The following is a 16,198-nucleotide window of genomic DNA, read 5'->3' as shown; positions in this document are numbered from 1 at the left end:
GATTGGAGGGAAGAGACACCCCCCCCCCTCCATACAGCACACAGGAACTGTACTGAGGCTGTCTATCTGCTAGAGGTCCCTCCCCCTGTCACTATTTTCCCTTTGGTGTCAGGAAAACTTTTCAGAAGTGACTCATGCAGATAGCAGAGGAACGAAGCAGCAGACAGAAATGACACTTAGTCACAAGTACATACTATAGAGAGATATTCTTTGTTCATATTTCATGTCTGAGGTTTGCAACCACTTTAAGTTCTACCAAGTACACTAGCCACATGGATTGTGTATGTTCTTTATAGGTTTGCATTGACTTCCACCCAAAAACTTAAAGCATGCTGGTTGGTTAATTGGCTTACCCTCAAAATCTATAGATTCTTGCTTGCATAACTGTGATAGAAACACTAGATTGCAAGCCCCTCTGCAGAAAGAAGTTTCATGATAATATTCAGAAGTATGTGACAACAGCAGCTGTCTGCAGATATAAAATCATGTATATGGTGTTTGACAGGGATCTTTCAAGTAAACGCACAGTTTAAAGGGGCACCCAACTCAGTCAGAAAATGGAGTCCACATAGATCTCTTCATGCTGGCCACTTTTGCAGATATAACTCTGTGAAACATTAAAAATAATATGCTGGAGGCAATTTATAGCCCACACTAATTTGGTAACATAATTATTAATGTAGAATGTATGTTCCTTGCTAAAGGACATTATTTTTTCTCAAGTTCTTATGGGTAAAGTTGTGTACACGTGTGTATACAATCATATATAACCGCCCCTCTTTTTTTACCTCCAGGTGCCTGCACACCAGATCTGGTTTATTTCAAAGAACACTGGGACCCCAGTAAATCTGCTCCTGTGGGTGAACACTCTGTATCCCCCTATCTTGGCAATACACTATTTCTTAGTGTGGTACACCATTTTTTGAAGCTGAAGAGGGTTTGGGCCACAGCTAACTCTCACAGGGACTGTTTGCACATCAGAACACTCCTTTTTCTCAGGTCCTGAGTGCTCTGCAGGAATTCAGATCTGAGGTGCAGGAAACTGAAAATGCCTGCTAGGCAATTAAGTGATGGTTTCATTGTTTATTATTTTATTTATATGTGATGTGTCAAAGGATGGCAAAAAAAGTTATGTACTGTTAAGTTATTCTGCCATGTTGCTTGGCGCATAATCTTTTTATCAATTCAAGCAGCTTCAGGGAGGGGAAAATTACTGTGACAAAGATGATCACCTTGAAACTTCTGATATCAGCGTCTGTTGCAGAAAGGAGGAGATGTTCATGTAGGTGGCAGTAAGAAGCTTATTATGTCCCATGTCCCATGTACCATGCCTTTGCTGTCTTTGGTACTTCTGGGCAATTTAGCATTTATTACAATGTAAGTCTCTGTAGCATCCTGTTTTCATAGACTTTCCAGGAACACTGTCTATGACTATTTATTAATATTATTATTATTACAGGTACTTATATAGCGCTGTCAATTTATGAAGCGTTTCACTTATTTATTATACATTCACATCAGTCCCTGCCTCAAAGAGCTTACAATCTAAGGTCCCCAACTAACATTCCCATACTAGGGCGAATTTTAAAAAGGAGAGCCAATTAGCCTTCCAGCATATCTTTGGAATGTGGGAAAAACCGAAGTACCCGGAGGAAACCCATGTAGAACGCAGAACAATATGCAAACTCCATGCAAGTAGTGCTGTGGTTGCGATTTGAACCAACAACCCTGGTGCTTCTTCTAGGCAAAAGTGCTAACCACTTAGCCGCTGTGCTGCCCCTTTGCTATGTATGCTACATCTGGGCACGTTAGCATTTATTACAATGTAGGCCTCTGTAGCTTCCTGTTCTCATTGACTTTCCAGGAGTACTGTCTATGACTATTTAGGAGAACTCTTTGATGACTACACCAAATAAGTGCCCCACTTTAACTTTTACCCTCTGATGTCTGCAGTATGAACAGTACCTGGAGGTCCAGAGCTCACATTGACTAGGACCAGCAGTGACCTGCCTGTGCTGTTTTGGGCCTCTCAACCAGCTTTATCTGCTGTCATTTCTCTCCACAACTTAGCTGACTGTACTGTGTGGTATAAAGCTTGCTCCCTTCTCTGTGAAGAAAAGAGAATGCTGACAAAGGTTTTCCTGAGGAGCATTTCTTGATCGGTATGTAGCAGTATGTTTTAGGATTTTATCAGATTAGAAGATCTATAGAATGAAGGAGGTTTGGTAAAGAAGAATAGTTTCCATCACATATTTTACATCCTGTCCAGTAATCCGATCCAAGATTTCTGACATCTGTTCCTTTTTAAGCTAAAGGTACAGGGATATTGGCCTACGAAGAAGACTGTGTTGTTAATGTCCACTATTTTTTATTATGCCAGTAACCATGGCCTGGCTGTAACAGGTTTTCCTGTTCCTTAGGTGTTCGCCATCCAAATATCATCTGCGACTGCTGTAAGAAGCATGGAATTCGTGGCATGCGCTGGAAGTGCAAAGTCTGCTTTGACTACGATCTGTGCACGCAGTGTTACATGAACAACAAGCACGACCTTTCCCATGCCTTTGAGAGATACGAAACTGCCCATTCCAGGCCGTAAGTACAGAACCAAAAAACTCCTACAGACGGCCACAGAACACTCCATTTGGTTCACTGAAAGTATTGCTAAACTTATTTTTAAAATCTCAACCCACCAAACGCTGTGCAGATTTTGAGCAGCTGCTGCCGGTTTAATTAGCCGCATAGGGACTATAGTAGAAAGATTTCTCTCCTTTCTTGCATTCCCAGCACAGCTCACCTGTCACTACCATTATTACAAGTGTCACAATCTATGTTTGATTTCAGGCTAATTTTAAAATGAACATGTCATTACAAAAATACATAAACATTTTCATAGAATTAGTCACTATAAGGTGCAAGTGTCCTTGTTTTTCATACCATATCTATAGTGCTGCTGAAGCCCCTCAAACTTTCCACACAAACAGAAACTTTATAAAAGTTGATGCATACATATCCCAGATGGTAGTTTTTGGATTTAGAGTAGGTGACTCTGGCACTAATTATTGAATTGTAGAATACGATGGGGGACAAATGTGCTGTTTTTTAGGAAGTTGGCGACTGCCTTCTAGTTTAGAAGAGCCCCCAGGGCGATTTGGGGAACTAACTTAAAAATAGAACGTATGATAATGGTAAATATGGAAAAAACAGAGGGTGGGTGCTTCTTGTACCTTTCCTAATTGCTCTGTGGGCACCATCTATTCATTTGAATTGGACCACAAAACCACTGAGGAGAAAATGGGATTTTAATGTGCCAACCAATGAGAACAGACACTTATGTATAAAACCAGTAACATCTTCATTATACAATAAAAAAACAAAATCGGCTACATATTTCTGAAATGTAACCATCTTTAGATTAATTGTTGCTGAGATTCATTTTAAACAACATGTAGTATATGCTGCAGTCCCTTGTACTGTGTCTAGGAGCAGCACATTTCACAATGAAATACTTTGTTCAGGATCCATGCCTATTGCATATACATCAGATGGTCCAATATACAAAATAAAATGCAATTCATAAATATACATTAGTATTAATCTGCGTGGGGATGGAAATACACAAATATAGATCAACCCATACAAAGTAATAAGAAGGAAAAAAAGGACGAAGAAGGGGACGTACGTATAATATTTCTCTATTGCCCACCTCAAATGGTTACTGCCATACTAGAAGACAGATTTCAATTGGCGCCAACAGATTGTTATACAGGAGAATGAGGGGAGGGGGAGGGGGGGTTTAGAGAACACTGATCATTCAAACAAGAAAAGTCATTAAAACTGAATTATAACCAAGCACAATAAAAAGTATTAGGGATACCTTCCCCAATATATTAATGTACAGAAGAATAACAAAAATTATCTTGTGTTACCTACTGTGCTCCGTTATGTTGAATATACAACTGTAAACAGCCTGTAATACAATTGAAAAGTTAGGCTTACCACATATGAATGCTCAAGAAACCATGCAGCAGATGATCCAAGAGTACACAGTATGCACAACCAATAGGACTAAAATGACTATACCAACCGAAAAAAAACTCAAGATCTCATCTGTTGCACCATATATACAGTGCCTTGAAAAAGTATTCATACCCCTTGAAAGTTTCCACATTTTGTCATGTTACAACCAAAAACGTAAATGTATTTTATTGGGATTTTATGTGATAGACCAACACAAAGTGGCACATAATTGTGATGTGGAGGGAAAATGATAAATGGTTTTCAAAATTTTTTTACAAATATCTGAAAAGTGTGCCGTGCATTTGTATTCAGCCCCCCGGAGTCAATACTTTCAAGAACCACCTTTCACTGCAATTACAGCTGCAAGTCTTTTTGGGGATGTCTCTACCAGCTTTGCATGCCACACTTTTCAGATATTTATTTGTAAAACATTTTGAAAACCATTTCTCATTTTCCTTCCACTTCACAATTACGTGCCACTTTGTGTTGGTCTATCACATAAAATCCAAATAACATACAATTACATTTTTGGATGCAAATTGACAAAATGTGGAAAAATTTTAAGGGGTATGAATACTTTTTCAAGGCACTGTATATCCCTCAACCAGATCATCCAAAGAAGTCATAAACATACTACTAGAGGAACTGCAAGACCGTCTGCAGCATAGCAGTACTGCGCCCTGGTGTGTTCTTAGCGTTGGGTTGGAAATATCTGCGTGGTAAGAAATTTGGATCTTTGGATCTCTTTCTCTCTCACCCCTTTAAAGTCTCATTTTTCCCTCACCGTGCGATGGTAGAGGTTTTGTGGTCCTACGTTAGCGGTCCCTTATTTTTCCTGCCCTGATATGCCCACTGCACTTACTATTTAGAAATTTCTCTGCTGCCCACATCTGACTATTTACCAAATAATGCCATCAATGATGTGCAGTCATGAGCATCACTTTTTCTGTCCCTGATGTAAGCTGTCGTTCACATTGGTCAGCATGGTTACGTAACTACACTGACCAGTCAATGCACATTACCACCATTATTCTGAAATACAGCCTGCCAGGTGAGTGAGAGGTCTACAGGTTAGCAAATGGGCAGATGTAGGCAGTGAAGAGCTTGCTAAGGAGCAAGTAAGTGTAGCAGGGACCGAAGGAGTGGGGAGGGTGTTAGGTAACATCTTCTTTTTTGGATGAAAAATTAGAAATACTTTTTAAGTTTTTACATTATAGGTGTCCATTTCCAGGGCAGGGCAAACTGTTGCCCTCCAGCTATTGTGCAATAGCATATCCCAAGGACACACATACTATCCATAGGACACACAGAACAGGGCTCAGCCTCACCCCCCGCTACTTGTCACTGGCTCTGATTGACAGCTATGGGAGCCAATGGTTCCTGCTGTTGTATCGGAGCCAATGAAGAGCAAGCTTGCACATCACTGAATCAAGATCAGGCTCAGTTATGTATTTAGGGGGGATGCGGGGGGGGAAGCTGCGTGCAGAAGTTGTTTTATCTCACTGTATAGTTAAAACCTACTGTCTTTACAACCACTTTCATGTCAGCTACTGCGCTCTGTACACATGTTTTTTTGTTTTCAACAGAGAAGCTTAGAATAGACAGGTTATTGTTTGAAAGTAGCCTGCTGACTAGAGCTTTCTTTTGGTGGTATTTGATCACCACTGGGATTTTTATTTTTTAAATAAAATGAAAAAAGAGTTAACATTATGAAAAGAAAAAAACATTTTCTACTTTCTGTTATAAAAAAAAATCCAATAAATTCAAATTTAGTCATACATTTAAGCCAAAATGTATTCTGCTACATGTCTTTGGTTAAAAAAAAATAAAAATCCCAATACGTGTATATTTATTGGTTTGTGTGAATGTTATAGCATCTGCAAACTATAATATATATATTGGAATTTACACAGCTTTTACTTTCTGACTGCCTATCATGTTTCTTGAGGTGCTAAAATGCCAGGGCAATACAACCCCACCCCCCTTTTTGGAAAGTAGACACCCCAAGGGATTTGCTGAGAGGCATATTGAGTCCATGGAACATTTTATGTTTTGCCAAAATTTTTTGGAAAATTTAATTTTTTTTTTTTTATATATACACAAAGTTGTCACCTAAATGATATTCCACATATACCCATAGCATGTGTGAGCTAACACCTCTAAACACATTCTGCTACTTCTCCAGAGTATGAGGATACCACATTTGAGAGACGTTGTGGCTGCCTAGCCACATACCGGCCCCCAAAATCCAATGAACATCTTCAGGCTTTCAAAAGGGCATATTTCCTCATGTCACTTCCTCACTACCTATCACACCTATCACAGTTTCGGAGGCCCTAAAATGCCAGGATAGTACAAACACCCCCACAAACTACCACTTTTTGGAAAGTAGACACCCCAAGGAATTTGATAAGAGGCATGCTGAGTATTTTTCAGATATAATTTTTTGTTACCGGGTTTTCAAAAAGAAAAAAAATACATTTTTGTTTTCCTTCATTTTTCAAAAACTTGTGGCAACAAATGAGATCTACAAAGTGTTCACCATGCCCCTTTGCAAATACCTTGGAGTGTCTGCTTTCCAAAAAGGGGTCATTTGGGGGGGTACTTCTACTATTCTGGAATTTTATGCCCAACATTAGAAGCTTATGCCACACATCACCCCTCTTCTAACTACTTGAAGACCAAGCCTTTTCTGACGTTTTCTTTACATAAAATAAGTTTTTTTGCTAGAAAATTACTTTGAACTCCCTCAAACATATATTTTTAAAGCAGAGGCCCTGGAGAATAAAATGGTGGGTGTTGCATTTTTTAATGTCATGTAGTATTAGCGCAGTGATTTTTTTTTTTTTCAACGCAAATGTTTTTGAAAAATACATTTTTCTAAAATGTTAATGCACAAAAACATAATATATTGCCCAATTGTTTGACAATATAAAAGAGGATGTTATGCTAAGTGAATAGATACCAAACATGACATGCTTTAAAATTGCGCACGTCTGTGCAACGGCCATATACTACAGAAATCTTTAATATTCATAGCCGATGCTTTAAAACCCTTTACATGTTACCATTTTAGATTATTTACACAGGAAGTCTAGTGCTAGAATCACTGCCCTTCATCTGACGTTCGCAGTGATACCTCACATGCATGGCAAAATCTCTGTTTACGTAACGAAACTGGACCGACACCTGTGTTCATCTGTTCACCTTTTGTGTGTGATTTCACTTTTCTTTTCTTTCTTTTTCACTGTCCCTTAATTTTTTTCTTTTTTATCACTTTTATTGTTATCACAGTGAATGTAAATATCCCCTGTGATATCAATAGGCAGTGACTGGTACTCTTTTCTGAGAAATCTTCAGTGTATTAGACTCTAGATCTAACCTCTGCCCTTAAAGCATCTGATCACACCAAGATGCTTTCCCAATTTTAAAATGGCACAATTTATATCTAGCAAAACTGAAATGATGAATGCTCATAGCTTCCAGTTTCTTAGACTATAAATATGGTTGGAGTAATTCTGGCCTCTGGTCAGCTCTACGGTCAGCTGACAGAACTGCCGGCTGCATCCTCGGGTTCCCTGTTGGGACAAGAGAGCCTGAGAAAGCCGTGGAAGGTGGCAGGGGGGACGTCCCTTCTTGCTGTTTGTAAAAGGGATCAAGTGGCTACTTGGCTGCTAGGATTGCTTTTACGTGAAAGCCGACCACCAGCTGAAAAAAACAATACCAGGATGTTGCCTGTAGCTGGCATCATCTTGGTATAACCACTCAAAGTCCAGTGACATAACCGTAACTTGCTGGTCCATGTCGAGCATATATGTAACAACAAAGAACTTGGGCTTATGATGAATCGGGTCTATGGACCAATATGACCGCAATTCATTCTTTTTTGCAATGCCCATGTTGAGGGTGGAGCCCAAAAACAGTTTTTAATTCAGAAACCATGATAGGTTTCCATGCGAATTGTCTGGCAATGGTTAAGTTTGGGTGCGCAGCCATGTATTGTTGGGCCTATAAATTGCTTTGGCCCACAATCAATTGATACAAATCTACAGTAAAAAAGAGCGGAGGAGCTAAACACTACTGCTGGCAGCGAACAGGGCTGATCCTGCTAACACTGCGTTTTTGGGGACACTATAATAATGGGGCACTAGTATAGTTCTGTTTGTGATCAATATCTTGATCCATACAAACGCTATACTAGTAATAGCGGTGATCAGCGACCTATAGCGTGAGTGTGATAGTGTGCAGGTAATCTAACGCTAGCTGACCCTGGCTGGAAGGGTTGCTTACAGACCCTGACGCTATCTGTTGTCATTAGTGGCAGTAATACAGTGATCAGTGAAAAATTCTTTATATGGACACTGCACTAATGATAATAGCTGGGTGACGGGATGATCAGAGGGTTAATAGGGACAATCAAAGGGTTAAATGTGCTAATCTAACGTGTGTGTGTAAAATGTGGTGCTTTTACTCAGTGTGGTGTTCTCTCTTCTTTCCCTGGACTGGCATAGGGGCAGTGGGGGGCACACGCATACGCACACACACCCAGAAATAAAAAGCTACATAAGGGTACGTCGCTTTGCCCAGAGCCGTTGCTCACCCGCACATTGGGGACGGGCAGTTGGCAAAAAAAAAATTCTCAATATTTAATTTTTGTTATTTTTTTTTTACATGCTCTTTCTTTTTTTAACTATTTTTTAATGCTTTCATCAGAGTAGTGGAGTGTTACCACAGTAACATTGTACTATTCTGGGGGGGTGATCAGGGATTTTTTTTTTTTACACTTTGCATTGCAGGAGCAATAAAGGTTATTGCTATGCAATGTTTGCTTTGAACTGTCAAGAATGGGTTAAGTTTATGACAGTGTAGAATACAGTGATCTGGGATTGGCTCCAGCTGGTTATATGGTACAGGGTGCTGTGATTTTTTCCATGTACCATGTGAGAACAGACACAGCTCTCCAGGAACAGACGCAAACCTGTTATGAATCAGATTGATCACCTGGTCCCGATTACTGGGATCCGCATTCGGCTGTGTCCTATGGACACAGTGGGGGTGTGGGGAGGGCTGCACGCAGCACCCTTCTGTGTTAGTACAAGCAGAGCGACGTACCAATATGTCGCTTTGCCTGCAGCTGACGCCCGTCCTTAGTAAAAGTACTGTGGGCGATCAGCAAGTGGTTAAAGAGATTTTATATGAAAAAAAACACATTCTTTTTAACTATAGGGAATGCAGCTTAGAGAGAATCTTTAACACTGTGGGGTAGATTTACTAAAGCTGGTGCACTCTGGGGCAGTGGTGCATGGTGGCCAATCTGTTTCTAACTTCAACTTGTTCAATTTAGCTTTGGCAATAAAACCTGGAAGCTAACTGATTGCAATGCAGAGTTGCACAGATTTTGCACTTTCCAGTTTTAGTAAATAACCCCTCTATATTTACAACCACAATTCCCAAAAAATTGGAATGCTGTGTAAAATCTACATAAAAATAGAAAGGAATTATCTGCAAATCTCATAAACCCATATTTTAATCGCAACAATATTTTAACCACTTCAATACAGGGCACTCTTTCCCCCTTCCTGCCCAGGCCAAAAACTAAATTTTTTATAATTTTTTTTAGACAGATAGAGCTTTCTTTTGGTGGTATTTAATGACCACTGGGTTTTTTATTTTTTGAGATATTAGCGAAAAAATACCAAAACGTTTGAAAAAAAACACATTTTTCTTAGTTTCTATTATACAATTTTAATTTTTATACAATTTTGCAAATAAGTTGTTCTTCATAAATTTAGGCCAATGTTTATACTGCTACATTTCTTTGGTACTAATAACCCAAATCAGTGTATATTATTTAGTCTGTGTAAAAGTTAGAGTCTACAAGCTTGGTACGTCTCATTGAAAAATGTGCTAACTGCCAATCTCTTTTCTTGAGGCCCTAAAATGCCAGAACAATACAAATACCCCCCAAATGACCCCTTTTTTGGAAGTAGTATTTAGTAAAAGGCATGGTGAGGTTTTTGAAGTTGTTGTAATTTTTCCCCACAATTCTTTGGAAAATGAAGAAATTAAATAAAAATTTGGGGTTTTTGTCACAATATTGTCATATTAATAAGTTTTTGCTCACGCGACATAAGCGTACTTGCAATTGCACCCCAAAATACATTCTGCTAATCCTTCTTGGTATGGCGATACCACATGTGTGAGACTTTATCAGACTAGCCACGTAGAAAGGCGCAACATCCAAACACCCCCAAAATGACCTCATTTTGGAAAGCAAACACCCTAATGTACATTCTGTAAGGCATAATGAGTCTTTTGAACATGTCATTTTTTTCCACAAGTTTTTGGAAAATGTGGAAAGAAAATGAAAAATTATTTTTTTACACAAAGTTGTTTCTAAAATACATCATAGACTTAGCAAGACTTACACCCCAAATAACATTCTGCTATTCCTCCTGAGTATGGCGATACCTCATGTGTGGGACTTTTTCACAACCTAGCTGAACAAAGGGTAAACAAAAGATTGCCTGTGGTTTTAGTAGAGCAGTTGTCCACAGAGGAGGGCATTAGTCCAGAAAGCAGGCAGAGATGTGGTCAGCAACAGCCAAATGAATCATCCAGGCAGCAGGCAGGAACATGGTCCATAAAATGTCCTGGATCAGTGCAAGCAGAGGTATGGTCAGCACAGCCAAAGTATTGGTCCAGGCAGCAGGCAGGAACATGGTCCATAAAAAGTCCTGAGTCATTACAGGCTTCAGGCAAAGATATGGTCAGCTCTGTCAAAGTATTGGTCCAGACAACAGACAGGAACATCAGACTTAGGGCCCTCTGTCAGGTAAGACCTGGGCACAGGGGTAGAGGTTTCTTCCTACTCAATCTCTTCAATGCCTCCAGACGAACAGACCCCGATCTGGAAATGACAAAACCCAGAGAAAAACAAAAGCTGTTTTTCTCTACTCTGAACACTCCTCTGAAGACCCTCACTTATGTGAGATCCCCTGTGTTATCTTGAATCCCACTACTACAGTAGCAGGGAAAAAGATCAGTCCAAGCAGTAGGCAAAAACATGGTCGAATAACAGTCCGAGGTCAGTGCAAGAAGAAGGCAGAAACGTGGTTGATAAACAATAGAGATGGCAGGCAGTAGCATAGTCGATAAACAAGCCAGGGTCAGTTCAGCTGGAAGGCAGAAACATGGTTTAGAAACAATGCCGATGGCAGGCAGATGCATAGTCAATCGAGGCAGCAGGTAAATGATCAGCATAGATATTAGAAATGGCAAAAAGGGAGGCTGTTGAAAACAAGGGGAACTAATATTTTAGTGACTTGTGGTAAAGTCGGAAGCAGTCTCCGATGCATAGGCCCGATTGGAAGGGACATGGGGGACATTGAAAACTGGTGTTTCCCCTAACTCCCCCTCTGCTGCATACCCTACATTTTTTTGGCGTCTTCTTCCTGTTTCTGTTGGTGGAATGTTTTCAGGGAAATGGGGCTCATGAAGCCTGCTGATGGAATCAGAGTGAATGCTTTCTGGTGGAGATCCTTGCTGGTAGATTAGGGTAGTGATCACATCTATAAATTTGAGGAAGGTGGTGGGTCTTTCCAAGGTAAATTGCAACTATTTTATACCAAAAAAGGGACTTTCTTGTTGCTAAACAGGGCTGTAGTATCTGATCGTTTAAATCCCTCCTCCGTGAATTGATTGTAACTGTGGATACACTCAGCCTTTTGGATGGGACTTTATCTTCTATGAATTTCATGTCAAGTGTCATTGTGCATAGTGGACAGGACGTACACATCTCTCTTATTCCTCCACTTCACGGCCACAATTTACTCGTTCCTCAGACTTGCTGATTCCCCCCTTTGTAGCTTTGTGGTCTCGAGACTTTGTGGGAAGCCCTTCCTGTTTGTTCGGGTTGACGGTACAGGTGGTGGAAAAGGGGCAGATTTTTGTAATAATTATCTAGGTATATGTGGTACCCCTTTTGAAATAGCGGAAAAGCCAGGTCCCATACAATTTTTCCACTGTACTGATGTGGGCACTCGGGGGGGCTAGAGCTGGGAGTTTTTTTCTTTCATACACGCAGAAGGTATGCACATATCCCCTGGCTCTTTCACAGAGCTTGTTTAACTTTACTCCATACCTGGCCCTTTTAATGGGAATGTACTGCTTGATTCCCAGCCAGCCAGTAAGGTGGACAAGGGATTCACCCATACAGATGTTTTGGTCCGGGACCTAAAGTTCAGCAAATCTCTTATTAACCACTTCCCGACCGGCTGTTGTATATAAACGGCCGGATAGTGGCACTGCAGGGTCGGGTGGCCATTTATAAACGGTCTCCCCGCACCCTGCTTGTGCAACGGTCTCCCCGCACCCTGCTTGTGCAATCAGTGATCACATGCAAAGTAGTAAGCAAGATGTTACTTGAATAAATTTTGGCCAAGATTTATGATGAAATATTATTTATTTGCAAACTTTTATAAGAAAAACACCTTTTTTCAAAATGTTTGGACATTTTCATTTACATAGCAAAAAAAATAAAAATCCCAGCGGTGAATAAATACCACCAAAATAAAGCTTTATCTGTCTCAAAAAATGGTAAAAAATTCATATGGGTACAGCATTGCATGACCGTGCAATTGTCATTCAAAGTGTGATTTCGCTGAAAGCTGAAAATTGCCCTGGTCAGGAAGGGGGTAAAAGTGTCCTGACTAGAAGTGGTTAAAAAAATTAATTAGGGGCTGAATTTTGTATACTTTGTCATAGTTAGGATGATCTCGGGGAGTGCACTGTAAATTATTGCAGAAATGCAGGAAGTGCATCATCATGTCATAGTGTGACCTGGACATTACATCTTAAAAAAATGGAAATGTGATTGATGGTGTGAGTGGACCAGTAATCATGTAGTTCTTCCTTTTTTTTTTTTTTTGTAAGCCCCATGTATCATGAGGCCCAAAAACATTTAAAAATTCCACTGTTAGACGTTTCCATTCAAAGGGACATGCATAGCATGAGTTTGGGTTGTTTTCAGTATATTGTTGGGCAAAAAGGTTAGTCTGGTCCACAATGAATCTAAGAAACTTAGCAGGGAAAAATAAATGTAAAAAATCTATTTCTGAAGCATTTTCAGTGTTGGCCTGCACACCTGGCTGTGCACCTCCGCTCTCATCCGGTATACTGAGGAACTGAAATGCCTCCTAGTATACAATTTTTTGGACATGGTGGCTGTATGACGAGTAAATTGCTGATGGCCGGCAGTGATGGGGGCTCTGTGATAGTTACCCTGATAAGACTGCACTGATGACAGGTACACTAATAAGCTGTACTGATGGATGCACTGACAGGTACACTATTGGGCTGCACTGACAAGTACACTGATGGCTGCTGTGACAGGTACACTGATCGCTGCTGTGACGGGTACACTGATGGCTGCGCTGACGGGTACACTGATGGCTGCGCTGACGGGTACACTGATGGGCTGCGCTGACGGGTACACTGATGGGCTGCGCTGACGGGTACACTGATGGGCTGCGCTGACGGGTACACTGATGGGCTGCGCTGACGGGTACACTGATGGGCTGCGCTGACGGGTACACTGATGGGCTGCGCTGACGGGTACACTGATGGGCTACGCTGACGGGTACACTGATGGGCTACGCTGACGGGTACACTGATGGGCTACGCTGATGGATGCGTTGACGGGTACACTGATGGGCTACGCTGACGGGTACACTGATGGGCTACGCTGACGGGTACACTGATGGGCTACGCTGACGGGTACACTGACGGGCACACTGATGGACTACGCTGACGGGCACACTGATGGACTACGCTGACGGGCACACTGATGGACTACGCTGACGGGCACACTGATGGGCTACGCTGACGGGTATACTGATGGATGCTCTGACGGGTTCACTGATGGGCTGTGCTGAAAGAATACTGGGCTGATGTGACAGGTACACTGGATGATCAAGGGCAGTGTGGTACACAGTATACAAGAGGTTAAGTGGTAACTCACTGTTCTACAAGATCTGTGTGTAAGGAGGAGAAGTTGGTAACAGGGAGTTACTGCTGTTTGTTTATGCTTGTGATTAGCTGTGAATGAATGTCACTGGCTCTTTACCCTGATCGGTGATGCGCTGTGTCCGATGCACACAGCTCACCACCGAGGACACGCAGGAGCGGCGTGACCAGGAGGACATCATAAGATGTCCACCCGAAAGGCCGCCTCACCATCAATCTGCCATAGGCCGGATGGGAACCAGTTAAGAAAAAAAAAAGGTTATTTTTAAATTGATGGCAGTTACACATCTGAAAAAGGTTGGGACAGGGCCATGTTTACAACATTCTGTAAATGTCTGGGAGCTGAAGAGACCAGTTGCTGGAGTTTTAGCAGAGAAATGTTGTCCCATTCTTGCCTGATATAGGATTCAAGATGCGCCAAATATTTTCAGTTGGTGTAAGGTCTGGACTGCAGGCAGGCCAGTTAAGCACCTGCACTCTTCTACTAGCCATGCTGTTATCATAGATGCAGTATGTGGTTTAGCATTGTCCTTCTGAAACATGCAAGGCCTTCCCTAAAAAAGATGCCGTCTGGATGGGAGCATACACTGCTCTAACATTTAGGTATATCTTCAGCATTGATGTGCAAGCTGCCTATTTCATATGCAGTCCATACCAGCAGAGATGCAGGCTTTTGAACTGAGCACTGATAACAAGCTGGAATGTCCCTCTCCTCTTTAGTCTGGAGAATGTGGCACTCATGGTTGTCAAAAAGAATGGCAAATTTCGATTTGCCCACAGAACAGAACAGAACTTTGCAACAGACCAATTTAAATGAGCTTTGACCCAGACATGACAGCGGCGTTTCTGGATCATGTTCAGATGTGGGTCCTTCTTTGTATGCTAGAGCTTTACCTTGCATTTTTTGGATGACACAGCGAACTGTGTTCACAGACAATGATTTTTGAAAGTATTCCTGAGCCCATGCAGTGATGTCCATCACAGAATCATGCCTGCTTTTTAATGCAGAGCCGTCTGAAGGCCAAAAGGTCACGGGCACCAATATTGCGTTTCAACCTTGTCCCTTGTGCGCAGAGATTTCTTAGTTTTGATGATTTTATGTACTGTAGATGGTGATAATTTAAAGTGAAAATAAAGGCAATTAAAACAAAAAATGAAAAACAAACATGTTATACTTACTTGCTCTGTGCAGTGATTTTGCACAGAGCAGACCCCCGATCTTTTTCTTCTCGGGTTAGCCGCCAACGCTTCTGTCCCCTTCCTCCTGCCAAGTGCCCCCAGAGCAAGCAGGCTTGCCCCCGAGCTGCTGCTCTTGGGCCCCACCCCATCTTTCTCCTCATTGTCTCACTGGCTGCCGTTGTTGTCTTAGCCAATGAGGAAGGAGAGTCCCTGGGGAGCGAGAGGCTCTCGTGCACATCACTGGATTGTGATGGGGCTCAGGTAAATACTGGGGGGCTGCTGTACACAGAAGGCATTCTATGCATGATGATAACCAACCTGGAGCCTTTTTATTGTTTTGCTTTGTTCAACAATTTTTAGATGCTGTTTTTCACAGATTGGGCAACCCATGTCCATTTTTACTTCTAAGACACTAACTCTCTAAGATGCTCTTTTTATACTCAGTCATGTCATTGACCTGCTGCCAATTAACCTAATTAGTTGCAAAAAATTTTTCCAGCTCTTCCTTGTTAGTACCACCTTCTTTCCAGCTTTTTGTAGCCCTGTCCAACTTTTTAGAGACGTTTTGCTGCCATAAATTTTAAAATGACCTTATTTTTTTCATAAAATGGTACATTTTCTCAGTTTTAAGCATTTGTTATATTTTCTATTGTGAATAAAATTTTTGATTATGAGTTTCCAAATCCATTGTTTTCTGTTTTTTTTTTTAGATTTTACACAGTGTCACAGTGTAGAGTTCATCTTTAATTTTACTGTCAGACATGTCAAAAATGTCTTAAGAGGCCAATGGGTTATTACGCCAAATACCATTAATATGTTGCTAACATATTGATTTTCCGTGGACTGTGCTTGGACCTGTAAGAATAAAGTTGGCTGGTTTATTATGAAATACAGCATTTCAGGATTATAGATGACCTGAGCTCTCGTGATGTGCCTAGAAATCACACTAGAAATCAGAGTTGATTATTGTGACAGC

General features: G+C 41.1%; 1 protein-coding gene across 8 annotated transcripts in view; it reads left to right on the top strand.

Annotated features, from left to right (window-relative positions):
• MIB2 (MIB E3 ubiquitin protein ligase 2) overlaps nucleotides 1–16,198 on the top strand; it is a 162,567-nt gene that overhangs the window by 65,221 nt on the left and 81,148 nt on the right. For 7 of the 8 annotated variants that reach the window (XM_089652545.1, XM_089652542.1, XM_089652544.1 and 4 more), the window contains one exon: nucleotides 2,421–2,592. The exons of the other annotated variant lie outside the window; for it this stretch is intronic. In XM_089652545.1, the coding sequence (XP_089508671.1) occupies nucleotides 2,421–2,592 (172 nt within the window). The remainder of the gene's footprint in view (nucleotides 1–2,420; nucleotides 2,593–16,198) is intronic. 8 annotated transcript variants of the gene reach the window in all.

Source organism: Staurois parvus, unplaced genomic scaffold (assembly GCF_062004578.1).
Source record: "Staurois parvus isolate SC_StPar_1 unplaced genomic scaffold, SC_StPar_1.0 ptg000686l, whole genome shotgun sequence".
In the NCBI taxonomy this organism is placed as follows: Eukaryota; Metazoa; Chordata; class Amphibia; order Anura; family Ranidae; genus Staurois; species Staurois parvus.
The sequence above is the reverse complement of the archived record's forward strand: the minus strand, read 5'-3'. Positions and strand labels throughout refer to the sequence as shown.